We start from the raw sequence: 20,555 nt of genomic DNA on the forward strand, positions 1-20,555 counted from the left end.
ACATATATGTATGTGTGTGTGTGTTTGTGCCTATATATGAACAGGGGTATGTGTTGTTGTGGAGGAGGAGGAAATTCAAATCTGTCCTCAGACACTTAATAGCTGTGTGACCTTGGGCACATCACTTAACATTTGTGTGCCTAGAAGTCAGCTAGATGCCCTTAATGCACTGGAGAAGGAAATGCAAACTACCCCAGTATCTTTGCTAAGAAAACCCCATAGATAACATGGTCCACAGAGTCACAAAGAGTTGGACACACCTGAACGACTGAGTATACACACACACACACACACACACACAATTTATTTATTTATCTATCTATCTATCTATCTATCTATCATCTATCTATCTATCTATCTATCTATCTATCTATCTATCTATCTATCTATCTATCTATTTATTTATTTATTTATCTATTTATCTATTTATTCAGTTTTGGCTCAGGTCACCAACTCCATGGTTTATTTTTTTTTCAGGGCAATGGGAGTTAAGTGACTTGCCCAGGGTCACACAGCTAGTAAGTGTCAAGTGTCTGAGGTCACATTTGAACTCAGGTCCTCCTGAATCCAGGGCCAGTGCTCTATCCACTGCGCCACCTAACTGCCCTCAACTCCATGGTTTTTCAACCAAGGTCAGATTATGACCCCTCTGGTCTATACTCCTGGACATCCCTCTTCCTGGAATTGATTCGTAGGTTTACCAAAACATAAGTGGTAGCTAACCAGATCACTCCTTCTTTTCCCTGCTTCCTCTCTTAGTTCCCTCTCTTTCTATCCCCCACCACCTCCAGCTCTTGGTAAATGGAATCGATGGCTGTACTTCCAATAACCAACAATAAGTGTGTCATACTTTAAAAGGATTGTTTTGTATTCAGAACATTTTCCTCCAGGCAGACTATACAAAAAGGCTCTGCCAAAGCATGAATTTGCATTGTTTCAGGATCCCCCTTTCTCAAGTGCTGATATGGGGGGGCATTTTAATTTTAGCTCTGTAAAAAATAACATGGAAATTGTTCTAAGATCACTTTTGTTCCTTCTCTTTTTTATAACACTTCCTCCTTACTCTAGCTTTGCTGCAGCAGAGCAAGTTGAATAAATAATGGGTAAATATTTTTAAATACTTTGTTATCAGGGTTTTCTCTCTGCTTACTGCAGATTCTGGTCTTGTTTTTCTACTAACTTCATATAGTGTCCTCTGTAGAGAGTCTGTACATGATGCCAAACTTCTGAATAAGGAAAAAAAAAGTCAGTTTACCAGCTGTTGAGAAACATCTGGGGAAGCTGCAGATCAAACATCCAATCACTGACTAAATGTTTCAGTCTTTTCCCAGATGCTTGGCATTATATAGGCAAAACTATGTTGTTCCTGTTATTAATGGATTTCTTTTTTACACCTGAACCTCCATTAGTCCCAGTTCATTGATATATAAAATAAGTCAGAAGTGTCTGACAGAAGGGTCCTTTGATCATTGTTTGAATGTGTTTTATTGGTATCAGTGCTGCCCTTAGCAATAAAATTCTGAGGGTGCCTTCAAGTATTGAGAATTCATAGTCTTCTCCTTGTAGAATTGGGTTTTTAATTCTAAGGGTTCGGGGGGGGGGCGGTATATGCATATGTGTGGATGAAAGAGATGTAATTTACAATGTAATATTTTCCCCATCAATCTAGAGGAATTCAAAGAATCATGCGAAGGCTTATTTGAACTAAAACAGAGAAATGAAAGAAACAAGGGAATAACATACTCAATGGCTATAATAATTTAATTGGAAACAACACTAAAAGGAAAATCCTTTTAGTTGGTCTTAATAATAATAACAAGGAAGTTGGTCTTAATAATAATAATAGTTTACATTTATATAGCACTTATTATGTACTATATAAATTACTATTGTGGGGCAGCTGGGTGGTACAGTGGATAGAGCACCTGGCTTGGAGTAAGACATGAGTTCAAATCTGGCCTCAGACACTTCTGAGCTATGTGACCCTGAGCAATCACTTAACCCTGCCTTAATTTCCTCATCTGTAAAATGAGCTGAAGAAGGAAATGTCAAGACACTCCATTATCTTTGCCAAGAAAACTCCAAATGGGGGTTGTGACTAAATGACAGCACGACAACAATATTATGTGCCAGATACTATACTAAACATTTTACAATTGTTATGTCATTTGATCCTCACTACAATCCTCGGAAGTAAGTCATATTATTATCTCCATTTTACAGATGAGGAAACTGAAGCAAACGAAGTTTAAATGACTTGTTCAGGGTCGTGCAGGTAGGAAGTGTCCGAAGCAGGTGTTCTTGACTCCAGTCCCAATGTTCCCTCCATTGTGCCACCCAGATCAAGCTTCTCTAGGTTTCAATTTTTGTGTCTGTAAAATGAGTTAGTCTAGATGCCATCTAACATGCTTGTCAACTTGAACTTCATGATTTCATGTAAATTCAGTGCTAAGTCTTCCTCCCTGAAGAACCATGAATCCCTCTGCTAGAGAGGTGACTGACTATGTTTGGAATATTGCTTAAGCTCTTAGAAATAATCATTATGTGCACTGGTTTTGTTGAATAGGATTGTTATAAAACAGTGAAATAAAAATAAAAGGCATACAACTTTAAAAAATGGATCAGAAATGCATGAAGATTTTTAGAAACTCTAGTTGACCAACTTTGAAATAGTTCAAGCAATAAAATATTATATATCTTAGCTTCTTAAACTGTGGGCCTTAAACGCTGTTGTTGCTTTACTAAATGTGGGATTCACAAAATTTTGGTAACAGTAAAAGGTTATGTATACCTATTTTATATCCCTATGTACCCTGGGTTGCTTAAAAATTTCTCGGGTAAAAAGGGGTCCAGTGGAAAAAGTTTAAGAAGACTTGCTATATAGCAACTCAACCCCCATCTAATTTGGTATTAATACCACAATGAGTGGTCTAATTATGATTAACTAAGCAAAAGCCACTTACCTCTGTGGGTGGCTGTCCTTTCCCCAGAATTCTGTATGACTTATGTGGTCCCCACACATTCTAAAATTTGCTCTCAATATTTCAGGGAACATCATTTTTCTTCTTTCCCTCCACCTCTCTCTACAGTTTGCCAAGGAACAAGTAACAAGCTGACACAGCTGGGTACTTTTGAGGACCACTTCTTGAGTCTCCAGAGAATGTTTAATAACTGTGAGGTGGTACTTGGAAATTTGGAAATTACCTATGTCCAAAAAAATTACGACCTTTCCTTCCTAAAGGTGAGTATGACAGAGCTGATTGTCCTCTTCATCCCAAACCCAAAGTAGGGTAAATGAGAGATCCAATGGGCAATAAAAAGTCTGGCCTGGAGTTATATTCCAGTGTACTTTGGATCCCGAAATTAAGAGTTCAAGACAGATCCATTTAATAGAAAATGTTCACTATGTCAAAATAAGCTGAAATTGAACATCCATATGGGGGAAGTTTGGATCCCGGGAATATTTTGCACTATATCTCTAATTGTAATTTTAGAGTTTATGCTGGCTTCATGGAGGTCAGGGTGGGGAGTTGATGGGTAGGATTTTCATCCAAGTGTGAGGGAAAGTGCAGGAGATTGGGACTTGGGTTTTCCAGTTTTCAACTAAGTTTAAGCAAATACGTCGGCTATGTGTTGAGCTTCCTAGTCAAATGACAGAGCCAGTGACTGGGGTGGGGGGGGCTCTCTACATTAACCAAGAGAGGCCTCCTTTAAGGCCAATTGATTTTGTAAAGTAACTGATCATTTATCTAAATCCTAAATGATTAAGAGTGTCAGCCCCTGATTAGCCAAGTCTAAATACAATGATCTTTTGTACACTGTTTCATGCATTTTTATACTGTTCTCATGCCATGTACATCCAGTGTACATGTTTCCATGCCCTTGTCAAGTTGATCACCATGCCTCTGATGCACAGCCTTCATGATTCTTTCACCCAGGAGGCAAAGCCTAAAATGGTGCCTTCTGCATGGGGCTTATCTTGCTCTATGCTCCTTCCCAAAGTAACTTTCTATTTACCCTGGATAAATTTTGTATTTACTGCATTCATGTTGTCCCCGCCCAGTACTACTCTCCTAAATAGAATAGAAGCTCCTTAAGAGTAGGGAATGCTTTTTGTTGTTGCTTTTAGTCGCTCTGAATTCTATAACTGGCATATAGTGGGTACTTGATAAACACTTGATGGATGGATGGATGGATGAATGGAATGACAAATAATAACACAGAGAAGTATAAAAACACTTCCTTTTTATTTCTCCAGACAATCCAGGAGGTTGCTGGCTACGTTCTTATTGCTCTCAATGCAGTAGAGAAAATTCCTTTGGAAAATCTGCAGATCATCAGAGGAAATGTGTTGTATGAAAATTTTTATGCCCTTTCCGTGCTCTCCAACTATGATGCCAATAAAACAGGAGTGAGGGAACTGCCCATGAGGAATCTACTAGGTAAGAGACTACCCAGGGGTATACTGTAAGGATGAAGAAATTGGAATTTTAAAAGTTGCTCCCTGACCCTCAAAAAAACCCAACAGCACAAAAGTTGCTCCCTGATGAATTAGCAGGCTTTGGATATGGTAAAATAAAAGGGGGGGGGTGGATTGGATGGGACAGGAAGATATTCTAAGCAGGAGAAACAGCATGAACAAAGGTCTGGGTTGGATATGACCTGTCTGTAGGAAGCCCCTCTTTTGAGTCACCAGAAAGAACTTAACTGAGGCTCCCAGTTAAGGCTAGGATAAGTGGTTTCACAAACTCCCCTTTGTTATCCTGCTACCACCATGTTTTCTGTTCCTTGGAGCAAACACTTGTTCAGAACATGGTAAAAATCAACGTAGATTTGTCTGAGTAAAAAATCCACTATAAAAGTACAGTAGCTAATAACAAGGAAACAGGGTAATTGATACAAGGTTTTTAAGGAGAGAATGAAGCTGGGGAGGAACCTAGGAGCAGTAAAGCAAGCACAATCAAGCCACTGGAAAATTCCATCCATGTAGATCAATCCTTAGGCATTTCAGTGAACCAGACAAGTGTCCAACTAGTCAGTTATATTCTGTTTGTCATAGAAACTGGAAACCTTTGAGCCATCTCTGCATTACTCATGTCCTCCATCCTCTATATATGAAGAATTACCAACTGCCTTCAGTTCTTCCTTGAAAATTTCTCATTTGTGCTACTGAATTTCACCCTAGGAGAAGTCCCCATCACCCCAATCATTTTGGTTATTGTGAGACTCATCATTAGTTCTACACAATGTTACAACATAGTCTTCTTCTAATACCATTTTTATCTTTAGCATTCAAAAATCGTGACTGGCTCCCCATTACTTCCAAGAAATGAAATGTTAGGGACAACACTTGTGATTTTATTGATCTTGGGACCTCTCATATGAGAAAACTGCCTTTCTTTCCAGATTTCTAGTCATATTTTCTTCCATCCTCCAACATGAATCTTCTACTCTCAACAACCTCCTCAATGTCCCTATTCTGTCCTTTTGATTTCCCTTCCTAGAATTCTCATTTTCCTCTCTTTTAAAAAAGAATACTTTTTATCGATGGCTTTTGTTTTTATCTCACAGTCACTTCTGTACATGTCTAAACACACACACGTGTGTGCTTGCGCGCACGCGCGCACACACACACACACACAGAATCCTACCTTGTGGTTCCCTGCTGCTATATACCAAAAGGAAATCTCTCCCTTCTCTCCCTTTTCTTCCCATCATCGATCTTATCCATGTTTCAGAGATCAGGTCAAATTAAGTCCCAGTTCCTCCACGAAACCTTCACCATCCACTCTGGCCCCCACTGACCTCCTCTCTGTTACCCTCAGTAGGGCACTTGTCTTTCTTAGAAATGAAGATATTAAAAAAAATATCCCTCAGAAATATTTTAATTAGAATACAGTTAAAGCTTGCTTTCTTTTACATATATAGAAATCCTTGTTGGTGGTGTTCGGTTCAACAATAACCCAACCCTGTGCAACGTGGAGACAATCCAATGGAAGGATATTGTGGACTCTGCCTATTTCAACAATATCACAATAGACAATAACAGCCATCCTAAGAATTGTAAGTGTTCTATAAACTTTCTTCCAGCCGCCAATTCTAGCAATTCCCTGGTTGTGGAAAGCAGAGGAAGAATAATCGCTCAGCATCTTTTCTACATGCCCCTCATTGTTTGCCCGCCCCCCCCCATTTTATTTTTTGAAAGTTAAATTCTTAAGGTAGGTAAAAGGACCCATATAAAGGGTTAGAGGGAGAGAATACACTATTATACAAGAGAAAAGAATCACCTAAGGGGCACAGTGTATATTATTATTACCTGTATGACCCTAGGCGAGTCACTTAACCTCTGCCTATCCCAGTTTTCTCCTCTGCAAAATCAGGGGAAAGGATTGACTTAATAGTCTCTAAGATCCCTTCAGCCTCCAAAATATAATACTATAAACAACTCATTTTATAAAAAACTGAATCCTTTATCTTAGGTCTGTATAGTCTCATGAGCTATGAGATACAGTTGGCTTTTAGGAAATTATTTAATGGGCAGTAAAAAGGATGAAATGTCCATGCTAGTAACCAAACTATCACTCAAGAAATGTTTCTCTAAATATCCTTTTTAACTGTTGAGCCATAGGTTAATCAGATTAGGCAACCGAGAAAGCCTTTCTTTCTCCCCAAATGAACAGTCTCAATTAGGCACTCTTTCTTTAATGATTCTTGCAATGCTTTTAATTCTTCTGGACTGGGGTGGGAGCTATCAGAAGTTAGCCCCTGTAAACTCTGCTCCATGGCTAATCATTGTCAGAATTTTTCTTTCTTGGGTATTCTCCAATAGAGAAGTGACCACTCTGTACAATATCTATGCCATTAATTCAACATAATAAGTGTAGTTTGCATCCAAAGCATGAAGTTGGTCGTTGCTGTTAATGCCTGGTTGCTCTCAATATTCTCCACATTTTGAGTTTGCTCCACATTGTATATGTCAGAGGTGAAAACCAATTATCTGTTAAGGAGTCAGTTTAGTTTTCTAAATGTTTGTTTGAACCAAGTTACTTTTGCCTTCATAGAATGATATTATTGGCTCTCAGTAAATGATAATGAATACATTTTACATTCAGAGTCTGAGATTCAGTCAACATTTTCCTATATTAATACCTATAATTATAACATGGGGATTTTATTAGTATGTAAGTTGATTTTCAGAAAAGGAACTCTAATTCGGTGATTGTTTAATCTTAAATCACTGTGCATATATATGTATATATGTGTATATATAAACATAAGCATCTTTTACACACACATTTTTACAAAGATGTGCATGCACAATAGAGGGCATGAGGACACACACACACACACACACACACACACACGAGGAAACCATCAATTGTATGTGAGGGAACTAAGATGAAAATTGTGAACCCCATAGAAATGAGCTATTTTGAAGGTTGTAAAACAAACAAAACTCCTTTTTACTAATCCTGGCAAATAATAAATATTTTAATTTACCAGAAAAATAAAGGAGAGTTCAGAAATAAAGTTACTTCTAAGTTATAAAATTATTACCAAAAATATATATCCTAATCACTGATTTATTTTTAACTTTAACATCGTTAATGGTTTAGATTATTGATAAACTTTCATTTCTTCATCTGCAGTAGTTTTATTGTTTATTTTTGCTGTGTTTCTATTTTTGGGATCTCAGAATTCATAATAAGCTGGGAATAATGGACAAAATTATTTCAATTGATCAGGCTCCTCATGCTGGAATATTATGAATTTGTCTTTTTTTATAATTAATTTTAGGTGAAAAGTGTGATGCTAGTTGTCCCAATGGAAGCTGTTGGGGTCCTGGACCACAGAATTGCCAGAGTTGTAAGTATATGGATTTTTACATTTTACACACACACACACACACACACACACACACACAGTTTCTTCAAATGATTGGGCAATAACTTGAATATCTTCCAGATTGAGGGGACAATAATATCTGCATTGCCTTCCCCTGGAAGGCTGTCATGAGGTCCAAATAAGATAATTCATATAAAGTACTTTTTTAAAAACTAAAAACATTCCATTAACTGTGTGCTATTATTTTAATTATTTCTTCCATTGGACACATAATCACATAAGTTATTTTTTCTGATAATGGCCCAAATCCTGGGGAACTCAACCTTATTTGACCACAGGAAACAGTAGGCTTCGTAGTGAGTTTTTCCTAGCTGAAACTCCATTAGAATTGCTAGTAACTGAAGTCTTGCAGTGACTAAATCAAATTTGGAAGAAAAATTTTTGGATGAATTTTAATCTCTTCAGATACTTTGGATGTTTTGCTGACTTTCATCCATTCCGGATTGTTCTTCCTTCTGGATCTTCAAGGCTGGATCCAATATTGCCAACTCATTTCAAGAACCTAAATAGGCCTCCTTACCTCTGGTCCTGTCTGTTTAGTTAATATCAGATGAAAATTAAAATTCAGCCTTTATATGACCCTGAATTTACTTCTGAAACTCCATAGAACCTCATACATCTTCTGAACCCATCTATTACCATACTATTCCCCTTACCTGTGAAAAATCTCTATTCTCAGCACAGGACAAAGGTATAATAATCACAAAGATAATTCTAATCAGTGTTTGTAATGGAAAATGCCTGTGATGTTCCTTTATACTGTAAATACAATGGAGACCAGGTTCGATCACTGATACCCAAACAGAAACCATCCTCTTCAGAACTGTAGACCCAACAGAGTATTCTGAGGAAGAAGGCATTTACATATTCATGAAATCCTCCAGGCAAGACCAGTTTAGAGTAGAAACTCATGTGGAACTGAAGAGGTTGTCAAAAGATGACAAGTAGTGTTGCTTTACCAAAAACGTAGGCCTGAGATTAATTTCTGAAGTTCTTAAAAAAGCCTTAGGGCAATGACGAACATATCCCCTTCCACCTTCGAGGGACACAGCAGCACCCACCCTTTCTCCCCTCTCAGCTCCACAGCATCCCAAGCTCTTTTTTTTTTTTTTTGTGAGGCAATTGGGGTTAAGTGACTTGCTCAGGGTCACACAGCTAGTAAGTGTCAAGGGTCTAAGGCCGGATTTGAACTCAGGTACTCCTGAATCCAGGGCTGGTGCTCTATCCACCGCGCCACCTAGCTGCCCCAGCATCCCAAGCTCTTGACACAATTGGCAAAGTAAACTCCCTAATGCATGTGAAGACAGCCTACTCTTATCAGTTTTGAGGACTGGCACCAGAACCTAACCCAACTGGGAAAGAACTCGCCAAAGATTGAAAAAAACTTCCTTTTTAATAAACCTCCAGTTCACCTTTGATAAATCTTACCCACCTGGGAAAGGACTCACCAAATCTTGAAAAACTTCCATTTTAATAATCAACCATTTCACCTTTGATGAACCTAACCCACTTGGAAAAGGACCGCCAAAAATCTTAAAAAGAAAAACAACAAAACACAAAAAATAACTAATGAACACCTGGTTCACCTGTGACCTTTGCTCTTTTTCAGTGACAAAGACCATCTGTGCCCAGCAGTGCTCAGGACGGTGTCGAGGTAGTTCCCCAAGTGACTGTTGCCACAACCAGTGTGCAGCTGGTTGTACTGGACCCCGAGAGAGTGACTGCTTGGTAAGAAGGAGCTATGGTGCAGTCTTCAGCCTTCAGGGAGTCCCGATTCCTGCAGTGTCTGATAATAGGGAACATAACCCCTTAAGATTGGCCAAGTACTTTACATATATTATCTCATTTGATCCTCATAAAGACCTGGTGAGATAGTGGTATTAGTAACCTAATTTTACTGATAAGGAAACACAGTAAGACAGAGGTGAGAGAATTTGTCCAGGTTTACACAGCTAAGTAGTAAGTGTCTGAAGCTGGATTTGAACTAACCTAACTCCAAGTCCAGTATTGTACCCACTTGCTGCCTCTACTCATTTATCTTCGATATTGAACCTTCAGGGATGGGGGGTGGGGATGGGGAAAGTCCTCTTGCTTCTTGGGGAATCAGATGACTTTGGTGGTAGTGACATCACAGAGAGGTCTCAAAACCACTTTGTTTTTCATTGTGGTGACATCTGCAAGAAAGCCTCAGAGGCTGCTTCAAAACCTCCTAGGATCCATTTCACTTGACTAAAGGGATCCTGGACTGGCCACACACCCAGACCTAGGGTTCCTTTGGAATTGGTGTGATCTTGGAATATAGGTATAGGCTGGACAGGAGAGGGACCACAGACTTCCCCTGGAGGGTTGGTGGTGGTTCATGCCTTTGTTCCAGTGACACTGGTCTCCAGGCTGTTTTATGAACAACAAGACCCTCTGTCTCACCACTCGAGTTTTTTGGGGAGCTGTCATCCATGCCTGAAAAGCTCCCCCTCCTTCTATTTTGCTTTCTGAACCTTTAAGACCCAGCCAAAATCACATCTTTTACAGGAAGTCTTCCCCAATCTCTCTTAAGCCCAGTGCCTTCCCTTTGTTAATTCCTATTTATCCTGAATAGAGCTTGGTTTGTATTTATTTGTTTGCATGTTGTCTCCTTGATTCTATTGTAAGCTCCTGAGGATAGAGACTGCCTCTTCTTGTATCCCCAGTACTTAGCACAGTGCCTTATTAATTTATAAATGTCATCATAGAATAATTTTAACTCATTGGAAAGATATATTTCAGGAAATATTTTGCTCCCTGAAGAATACAATCTACTTCTAAGGTACATGTAGCTGATGTTTCTTTCAGATATGGGTTGGCCCCTGAACTTTCCATTCCTGAAATTCATTCTATTCATTCCAGGCTCCATTATATTTTTCTGAGCTAGGCTCTTTCCCAACAAGAAAGGTGTAAGAGATTTCAAAAATGTGTCCTTAAATAGGGCTTGGAGGGAATCAAGTATGCTTGAATCTGAAAAGAAATAGACTCTAGTTAATAGAATAGGTCATAGCTTCATAATGTTTCTATATGTTAGTTGAAAAGTTATGAGACACTTCTTCCTCTAAGCATCCTAATACATACAATTGCTCTAAACAGACCAGGTACAGCAAAGAAAACAAAGAAAAAGTAATATTGTAACTCATTTTTAAGTGACTGGTCTAGTTATCTTTCACTGAAATAAAGTATCTTCATATTGCATAACAGACAATGTTATATAATATGTGGTTTGGCCTGCTTGGAAGTATGTGCCCAGTCCTTTAGCATTGGTATTCTATCTTGCAACAGGTCTGCCGAAAGTTTCGAGATGAAGCCACGTGCAAAGACACCTGCCCCCCTCTGATGCAGTATAACCCCACCACATACCAGATGGATGTCAACCCAGATGGCAAATACAGCTTTGGAGCCACCTGTGTACGCAAGTGCCCACGTGAGTTCACCAGAGCCTCGATGCAAAGGTTGTCAGTTTAACTTCCAGGAAGACCCTGCTGAGATTTCATAATTTAGGAACCCTTGCCAAGTCCTCAGTAGTCTCATTGTCAGGGGTCTGCAGTCTTTTGAACTCCCTTAGCATTTCATTCTCATCTGTCCTTAGGAAGGCATTAAATTAGAGGATTTGTAGATAGAGACCTATCTTCCGCATTGCTGTCTTTCAGTTCTTTTTTTTAAAATTTGTTTTTTTTAAATAAATGTATTTTATTATTTTCCAGTTACATGTAGAAATTGTTTTCAACATTTGTTTATATAAAATTTCCAATTTCAAATTTTTCTCCCTCCCTCCCCTCCCTCCCCCCTCCCCTAGACATCAGGTAATCTGATATAGGTTATATATACATAATAACATTAAACATATTTCTGCATTAGTCATGTTATAAGAGAAGAATCAGAGCAAAAAGGAAAAACCTCAAAACAGAAAACCAACAGCACCAAAAACAAAAGAAATAGTATGGTCCAATCAGCATCCATATTCCACAGTTCCTTTTTTTTTTCTGGATTTGGAGAGTTCTTTCCATCATGAGTCCTTTGGAACTATCTTGTACCATTGTGTTAGTGAGAAGAATCTAATCTGTCACAGTTGATCAACACATAATGTTGATGATACTGTGTATAATGTTCTTCTGGTTCTGCTCATCTCACTCATCATCAGTTCATGCAAGTCCTTCCAGGTTTCTCTGAACTCCTCCTGCTCATTGTTTCTTATAGCACAATAGAATTCCATTACATCCATATACCACAAATTGTTCAGCCATTCCCCAATTGATGGACATCCCCTCAATTTCCAATTCCTTGCCACCACAAAAAGAGCAGCTATAAATATTTTTGTACATGTGGGTGTCTTTCAGTTCTAAAGCATTCCCATCCCCTTGTCTCTTTGTGGTATATTGGAATTTCCAGTGTCTCCTGAAAAGGAAGAGAAGGAGAGATGTTGAGGGAAAAGTGGTTTCTCATTAAGGCCTTTCAATTCCAGTTAAAACAAAAAATAGGCTGAGGTCTTAGATAAGCACATATGGAATAGGAAGTGAGAGATAGCATCATGAACTCATTGACAGACCTTATGCATTCTGTAGATCAGCCCTGTAAAAGGTCAGGACCATAGGAATAATGACGATGATTCTCCCTCAGCATCTATCAGTGTTTTAAAACTTGTAAGGCATTTAAGAAACGATCATTGAATGAATGAATGAATGAATGAATGAATGAATGAGTGTGAGTGTGTGTGTATGTGTATAAAACTGAGGTTGAGAGAGGTAAATTGAGTTGTCCAGGGTCATATAGTAATTTGGTAGCAGACAATGGTTCTTCCTTTCTTAGAAAGTAGTTTAGGTAAGGAAAATTAGTTATATGCATGGATGCTTCAGTCTTTTAGCCTTCAATCTTCAATCCTGTATAGAGGACACTATCCTCAGTAGATTCCCTAACCTATTGAATCCAAAAGGATACTGGATACAAAAGGAAGAGTAGATATTTTGCCTACATGTCTACTGAAAGATTGTTGACTAACATTCAAGAGCTTGTGTGTGTGTGTGTGTGTGTGTTTAATTTCAATGAACAGAGTACAAAAGAATCTCCATGTTGAGTTTGGGTAAGAGACAAATGTGAGGGAACTGACCATGTCAGTCTTTCTAAGAGAACTTAAGATGCCACATAATGAGTATGATGCCAGTAAATATTTAAAGGACAATTTTTGCAGAGCACTTTACATTTCTAAGTTCAAGTCCCACAACAACCCTGTGAGATATGTAATACAAGTATAATTATCCTCATCCTACAAACAAGGAAACTGGCACTCAGAAGGCTGAAGCAACCTGTCTGCCCATGTACTTACCTATGCTACTTTCCAAGAAAGGAAGGGCTATTGTCTGCCATCAAATTACTATATGAGTAAATGGGGTTTGAACGCCAGGCTCCAAGTCCAGCACTCTCTTATGTCAACATCAATTACAAGGGAGAAGTCACCCAAAGAACATAATAAAATGCTAGAAGGAATATCTTAGGAAAGATGATCTGGTCACAAATGTCTGTGATTGAATCATTTATATGTACACACACACACACACACATATATATATATATATATATATATATGCTCACACATACACACAAACACACATATATAATATAACTCATAATTGAGAAGTCTTAAAGAAATAGCTAATTTCAAAGAGTTTAGACTTAGAGATTTTTATGACCATAGGTTTTCTAGAACTGTGTAGGTATTTTGAGGATGAATAATTTAAACACTATTTAAGTAATTTAATATAACATTTAAAGAACAAACATTTTAAATAATTAAATTTATTGAGAATGATTAGAATACATTTCTCCCAGCAACTGTTTACAATGATTTCCAATTTGACTCGTTCATTTTAGTTTCTTACATGTGTTTTTTCCATATAGTTTTATGTTCAAAATCAATAATAAGGGAAGGCACTGTGTCCATTCCACAGTTTGGATGCTGTGGAACAAGAGAGGGCTACTGAACTCATTCCAGAAACAATCAGCTCTGTTCCATGATTCTTTTCTCTTTCCGTCTTCCTTAGATAACTATGTGGTGACAGATCATGGTTCCTGTGTTCGTTCCTGTAATGCTGAGACCTATGAAGTGGAAGAAGATGGTGTCCGAAAATGTAAAAAGTGTGAGGGTCCATGTAGTAAAGGTAAGAAAGCTACAGGAGGCCACAAAGGGTCATTTTTGTTGTTCCGGATCTTTACTTCCTAGGTCAGCTGGAGGAGTCTTCCCAGATTTCTTTGAAACAGTACTTAAGACACCATCTACTTCATATACCATGATTTGTTGACTATTTTCAATGCAATTCAAGCAGCATTTATTAAGTGCCTCTTCTGTGTCTTGTGAATATAAAGACAAAAGTGGAAATCACTAACCCTGTTAGCATGTTAGTGCCAAAAGCTATACATCTGAACTTCACATGATGCAGGATAAAACTCATTTGGGAGCATTAAAACAAGAGCAGAAAACAGTCTGAGATAAGTGTTTGGAGATAAGTCTGAAGGGGTGGGAGGGAGAAGAACGGCAGAAGCAGAGGGGTGAATGCCATTAAAGAATTGGGGGAAAGAGCCTCACTCAGCAAATCTGGAACCTTCAGGAAAGTTCCAGGCACATGCCCTGCCCCCCCCCACCAGGGGGGAATACCTAAAAACTTGGAAATAGGACCCCAACCTAAGGGAGTTCAACAAGGAAAGGTTTAATCTTCATGAGGACAGAACAATTATCAATCATTTTCATTTGGAAGGAGGGACAAAATGAAAGCTGGCCTTTCCCCTTAATTTTGAATAAGCCCTTCATTTTCCATCATATCACAATGCTCTATTTCCACTCACTGCCCCTTCCACATCCTAGAATACTATCTCAAGGCCATAAGAAGAGAGGGAGGGCCATCTGGCATCTGGCAGGCTATGTGAAAAAATGTTGGATTAGAGAGGCAGAGGATGTGGGAAACAGATATTTCCCACAGGAGGGCCCCAAGTTTTTCTCTCCCCAAATTGTGTGTGTTTGTTTGTGTGTATAAACTCACCAAAGAATCTGTGATTCTGTCAGGCTTGGTGATTTTTGTCTCTCCTTAATGTGGAAATTTCTTCTAAGATATTGCACCCTACCTCCATGAGTCAGCTAGGTATTGCTGTGGTTAGAGAAGGTCTTCTTAAACTTTTTCCACTTGTGACCCCTTTTTGCCCAAGAACTTTTTACATGACCCCAGGTGTATAGGTATTCAAAAGAGATATACTTAACCATTTACTGTTTCCAAATTTTTTGCACCCCCCCCATGTGGGGTCATGACCCACAGTTTAAGAAACTTTTAGTTAGAGTTCGGGACTCAAAGTCAAGAAAACCTGCCATAAAATGCTTAGTAGTTGTGTTACCCTGGGCAAGTCATTTAGCCCCCTCTCAGCCTTAGTTTCCTCATATGTAAAACAAGGGGGTTGGACCTGATTGATTCCAAGTTCTAAATCTATGATTCCATGATTATAGGAGATAGTTGGCTGGGACACTGTCTGCACCATGGAATCCATAGACCCCTGGGCATCTCTGAATAGATTTTAGGGAACCCATGAATTTTAAGAAATATTTTGGCAAATGCATTTCCATATACATCCTTTTTTTGTAATGTGGTGTATTTATTTTGTGAATTTAAAAGTATGCTTCCATAGGCTTCACCAAAGGGGCTCAGGACATAAACCCTAACTATATTAAAGCAGATCTGGAAAGACTTTATGCTTCTTCTTATGTTTTACATAAACATATATATATATATATATATAAATGTATAGATTTGTGTTTATTCATGAGCATGTATGTAGTAGACATGGCCATATATATCACATTCCTTCTTCTCTGCCTCCTCCTTCCCTCCCTTCCTTCTTTCCTTTTTCCTTCTCCCTCCTTTCTTGCCTTCCTTCTTTCTCTCTCTCTCCCTCTTTTCCTTCCTTTCTTCTCCCTTCTGACCCTAGTACCTAATATTATGGTACTATTAATATACTTGTTGATAAATGCATGAAAGAGCCATTTCTGTGAAATTGTATAATAATCAGCTGCTGTTACTGATCAAAGGGGGTGACCTTAGGGAAGCACATCACCCTAAACATTTCCTTGGACTGGCAGCCATGCCAGAATTAATGTCCTTCCTGTTCAAAGAAGGAAACTGAGATCCACCCAGGGAGGCAAAACAAATAGTCCCACATCACACTGGTGTCTGGAATGCTAATCTAATTCTCTTTTCTCACTGACTATGATGGGAGAGGGAGAGGGTGCCCCCCCCTCCCCGCAAATGAGTAGTTTAGTGAGATGCTCAGCTGCCATACACCTTCTGTTTTACCTGCCTGGAAGGAGCCAGGGTTAGTGGTTGGCAGATGAAGTTGGCAATATTGAAATAAATAGATTGTTGAACTGAATCTCTCTCATATGGCCTAACGATGGAGTCTTTCCCCTGTCTGAATGGGATTTAAATGCTAGTGATCAGTAATCCACTGATTGCAAAATGAAATGAGGCTTATTTTGCATTCAACAACTGTATGGAGAGCCAAAGGCAATGAGGGAGGCATTTTGAAGTTCATCTGGAGAATTATTCATTCTAGAAACCTGGATTGCATAATCATGTCTGCTCTCTTCATAGTTTGCAATGGAATAGGAATTGGTGAATTTAAAGATGTGCTCTCCATCAATGCGACAAACATCAAAAAATTCCAGAATTGTACCACAATCAGCGGCGATCTGCATATCTTGCCTGTTGCATTTAAAGGGTAAGAAGTTTTGGAAAAGTGGCTTGCATGAAGAAATTGCTTCTTCTGGTGGGTCTATGATGGCTGAGTGGTACATTTCTCTCTTTGTTTCAGTGATTCCTTCACAAATACTCCACCTCTAGATCCCAAAGAATTGAATATTCTCAGGACCGTAAAGGAAATATCAGGTTTGTACAAAACCCCAAAGAACCTTTAAGTGTTAAGTGCTGGAATCAAACTTAGAGGTCACGTTCTACAAAATTCCTCATTTTATAGAAAAGAAATAGTCACAGGGCAGTAAAGTGACCTTTCCCAAAGTCAACTGATTAGTCAGCCAAAAGGTTGTCATTAGAAATCACCCTTATGGCATAGGGTTCAATAATTAAATACATATTTCTATACATGTGCATGACCAGTGGCATAATCTGAGGTATATTAAAAAGAAAGCCAAGTCTCAAACAATATTTAATTGAAATTTCATCATTTAAAATTCTTTAAGTTAAAAAACTAGTGACTCATATACTTGCCCCTAGGTTGTTTTCCATAATCCTTCTGTCTCATCCCAGTAGTCCAATTTCTGTTTTGTTTAAGGGAAGCAGGATTACATCCAGAACAGTCCTATAATTAGATTCCAGAAGGGTAAATTATCAGTTGTCCAAGCATTTTTGATTTCCAAGTCAGAGATAACACATCACTATCCACTAACCTCCTTAAGGTAATGAAAGTTATGGAGAAGAGATAGTTTTCAAGTATTACCGTGAGAGGGTATACCTTGATGGGCAAAACAAACAAGACCATCCCAGAGGTTGGACAGGGGTCCCCAGAAAAGAGATAGGACAGATTTTGTCTGTTGCACTTTTTCATAAGCCTAGCCCTATACATAGAGGGAGAAGGAAAGGAACTAAATCACTGTTTTGCATTTATTCCTCAAGTTCAAATTTCATGGCAGAAGCAGATAAATATATGACATCAGCTGGTTTGTTTCTAAGAAATTGCATAACCTGTAAAGAACTTTCTATTTTGTTGATTTAAATTCTCCCCCCACCCGCCTTCTTTTTAATCAAATTGACTGAAGGCTTATCGAGTTTATTAGTCTTTTCAAACAGCATTTAGTTTACATTTCATTTCTATAATTTTTTTTGTCTCTAGTTTGTCTATTTCTCCTCTAGTTTTAAAAATCTATATTTGGCTTTCTGATTTGTCGATGCATATTTAGTTAATCAACTAGTTTTCTATTTTGTTAATGTACATTAGTAGGAATAAGGTTTGGGGTTTTTTTCCCCTTGGGGACTATGTTAGCTAACTCTAAATCATATTGACTTTCAGGATTTTTGCTGATTCAGGCTTGGCCTGAAAACATGACCGACCTCCATGCTTTTGAACATCTGGAAATTATACGAGGCCGAACAAAGCAACAGTGAGTAGCCAGCAATAATAACTATAGGTATGCAGTAATATCTAAGTCAATGAGAGGTAGGACTGAACTTGATCCATTCCAGAAGCTAGCTCTTTAGGAGTGCAACAAAGACAGGCTGTGGAAATTGCCAGATAATTCAGGTAAAGGTGGATATTTGGGATTTGTTTGAATTATTCAGGAAACTTCCATTGGCTTTGGGAGTGAAATCTGACCAGTTTATAATATAGTATGTTTCTGGCTTTGCTAGCTTTCAACTGTAAAAAAAAATCAGCAATTATTAAATAATCAATATAACCATTTATGAAGGGTTTTAAGGAGAGGGCTTAAGAATGACTTTGCTCTAGCTGTGTGGCCCTGGGCAGGTCACTTAACCCCCATTGCCCTGCCAAAAAAGAAAAAAAAATTACTTTGCTAAATAAATACTTAAATTACTCTTGTTACTGCTGTTTTGCATAACTAGATTTCTAATTATATTCTATATCATCATGTAAAAACCAAGTAAGTTCAAGTCTGGTATTTGTAAAAGCCATTCCTTTCATATTTTTTGGTGGGGGTGGGGGGAAGCAATTGGGGTTAAGTGACTTGCCCAGGGTCACACAGCTAATAAGTGTCAAGTATCTGAAGTTAGATTTGAACTCAGCTCCTCTTGACTCCAGGGCCAGTGCTCTATCCATTGTGCCACATAGCTGCCCCTCATCCCTTTCATATTACAAAATCCTCCTACCTCCTGGTAGTTAACCTGGATTTTCAAAATGCCCACCTTTGGCCAGAATTTATTCAAATCAATTTATGTAATAAGTATTTATTAAGCACCCACTATGTTCAAGATACCATGAATGACACTGAAGACAGAGAGGTAAAAACAAGAAATGCCTTGCCTCTAAGGTAAGGAGCAGACATTCTATTCAGGGCATACAATATGAACCAGATAAGCAAATAGAAAATAATATGCAAAAAGAAATAAAAAGTAATTTCTGGTGGGTGGAGAGAACACCAATAATTGAAGGGATTGGGAAAGGCCTTCAGGAGTAGGTGGAAGCTGAGCTAAGCCTGGAAGATACAGGATGAATGAACTAAGTAAGGACATAGTTCTTACCCAACTTACATTCATGTAGCTTCAAAGCATCATCATATGTGACAAGTCCTTGGTATATTCCTTAGGAACAATAGATCTCACATCCCAGCAGTATGTCTTTGTGGCTCCTTGCCAGGACTACTTCCTAGAGACCTGATGCCAGTTTGTGCATGGTGAATGGAAAGGGGCCAACTCAGGACATCCAGTTTATAGAACACAAGCTGTGAGGAGTGCCCTACCTTTGTGGACCCAGCTTCTATTATCCAGTACCAGATAACCCTGGAGCACCTCACGCGCTTCTGCTTGAGCTATGGGCTCCTATGACTCTCCCAAGGAGAGATTTGCTACTAGCCAGAAACTATTCCACACTTTGCATTCAGTGATTTCAAATGGCCCATTCAATAATTTTGTCACTCATATACATTTGTATTCTCAGTGCCTAGCACAGTGATGAGCAAGCACATCAGAGGCATTTAATAAATGCTTTTCAAATGAATGAATGAATTGAATAAATGAATTGGGGAAGGAGAAGATGGAGAAAGATAATAGGGTTACTAAAAAAAACCAAGCTGCAAATACTGTGGTTTCCCTATGGATTTGCTGAATAGCCTTCTCTGCTGTGCTGATATTAGAATCCACAGAGGGAAGGCTAGATGCCAGGAGACGATTTTTAACCAGAATGGTGTGTCTGGTAGCATTTCACTGATATAGAGAAAATTTGCTCATGAGAAAATCAGAACAGTTATCCTTTCCCAGGGTGGGAGCTGCTGACATTAGTAGTCAGGGTGGCCAAGCAGTGAGTCTTCAGACGGTACAGTTTCACTGCTCTTTGTTAGACCTGGAGGGTGGCATTTGAGAGAGCTTTAAAGACATGGCAGTATACCCAGGAAAGACCTGGTATGTTACCTTCTCGAACCTGTGCCATTTGACTTAACCCCTTGGCACAATTCCCTTTCACACTCATGGGCAGAACGCCTGCCAGGGTATAACTAACAGTGCTTATATGGCCTTTTCTTGGAGATCTCCAATGTGCAAGAATCTCTAGGCTGTAATAGAGTTGATTTGTTGATTGTAATTAGGTTGATGCCTTTGGTTGATGCCCACCAATTGCCTATGCTTTGGGTGGGGAGGAGGGGATCACTTACCACTTCGGGTTTGGCATTGTGATTTGCTTACTCCTCTGCTTTCCTAAAAGTGCCTTTTTTAAGTTGAAGAAAATCAAAGTTCATTTTGGTCTTAGAATGTTTGAGAGTTCTTTGATACCCCTTGAGTTAATTGGGACTTAACTTAGATCAGGGATTCTTAAACCCTTTTTGTGTTTAGCCTTTTTGGTAGGTTAATGAAGCCTAGAGACGCCTTTTCTGGATGCCTACATTTCAGGTAGTTTAAAGAAAAAAAATTCCC

At 38.7% G+C, this 20,555-nt stretch overlaps 1 protein-coding gene across 1 annotated transcript in view; it reads left to right on the top strand.

The window, feature by feature from the left end:
* The window catches only part of EGFR (epidermal growth factor receptor), a 230,876-nt gene that overhangs the window by 156,731 nt on the left and 53,590 nt on the right, over window positions 1-20,555 (top strand). Inside the window, exons 2-11 of the mRNA XM_043978587.1 lie at window positions 3,090-3,241; window positions 4,259-4,442; window positions 5,929-6,063; window positions 7,798-7,866; window positions 9,515-9,633; window positions 11,212-11,353; window positions 13,965-14,081; window positions 16,554-16,680; window positions 16,774-16,847; window positions 17,986-18,076. Of these exons, the coding sequence (XP_043834522.1) occupies window positions 3,090-3,241; window positions 4,259-4,442; window positions 5,929-6,063; window positions 7,798-7,866; window positions 9,515-9,633; window positions 11,212-11,353; window positions 13,965-14,081; window positions 16,554-16,680; window positions 16,774-16,847; window positions 17,986-18,076 (1,210 nt within the window). The remainder of the gene's footprint in view (window positions 1-3,089; window positions 3,242-4,258; window positions 4,443-5,928; window positions 6,064-7,797; window positions 7,867-9,514; window positions 9,634-11,211; window positions 11,354-13,964; window positions 14,082-16,553; window positions 16,681-16,773; window positions 16,848-17,985; window positions 18,077-20,555) is intronic.

Source organism: Dromiciops gliroides, chromosome 1, assembly GCF_019393635.1.
Source record: "Dromiciops gliroides isolate mDroGli1 chromosome 1, mDroGli1.pri, whole genome shotgun sequence".
Classification (NCBI taxonomy): Eukaryota; Metazoa; Chordata; class Mammalia; order Microbiotheria; family Microbiotheriidae; genus Dromiciops; species Dromiciops gliroides.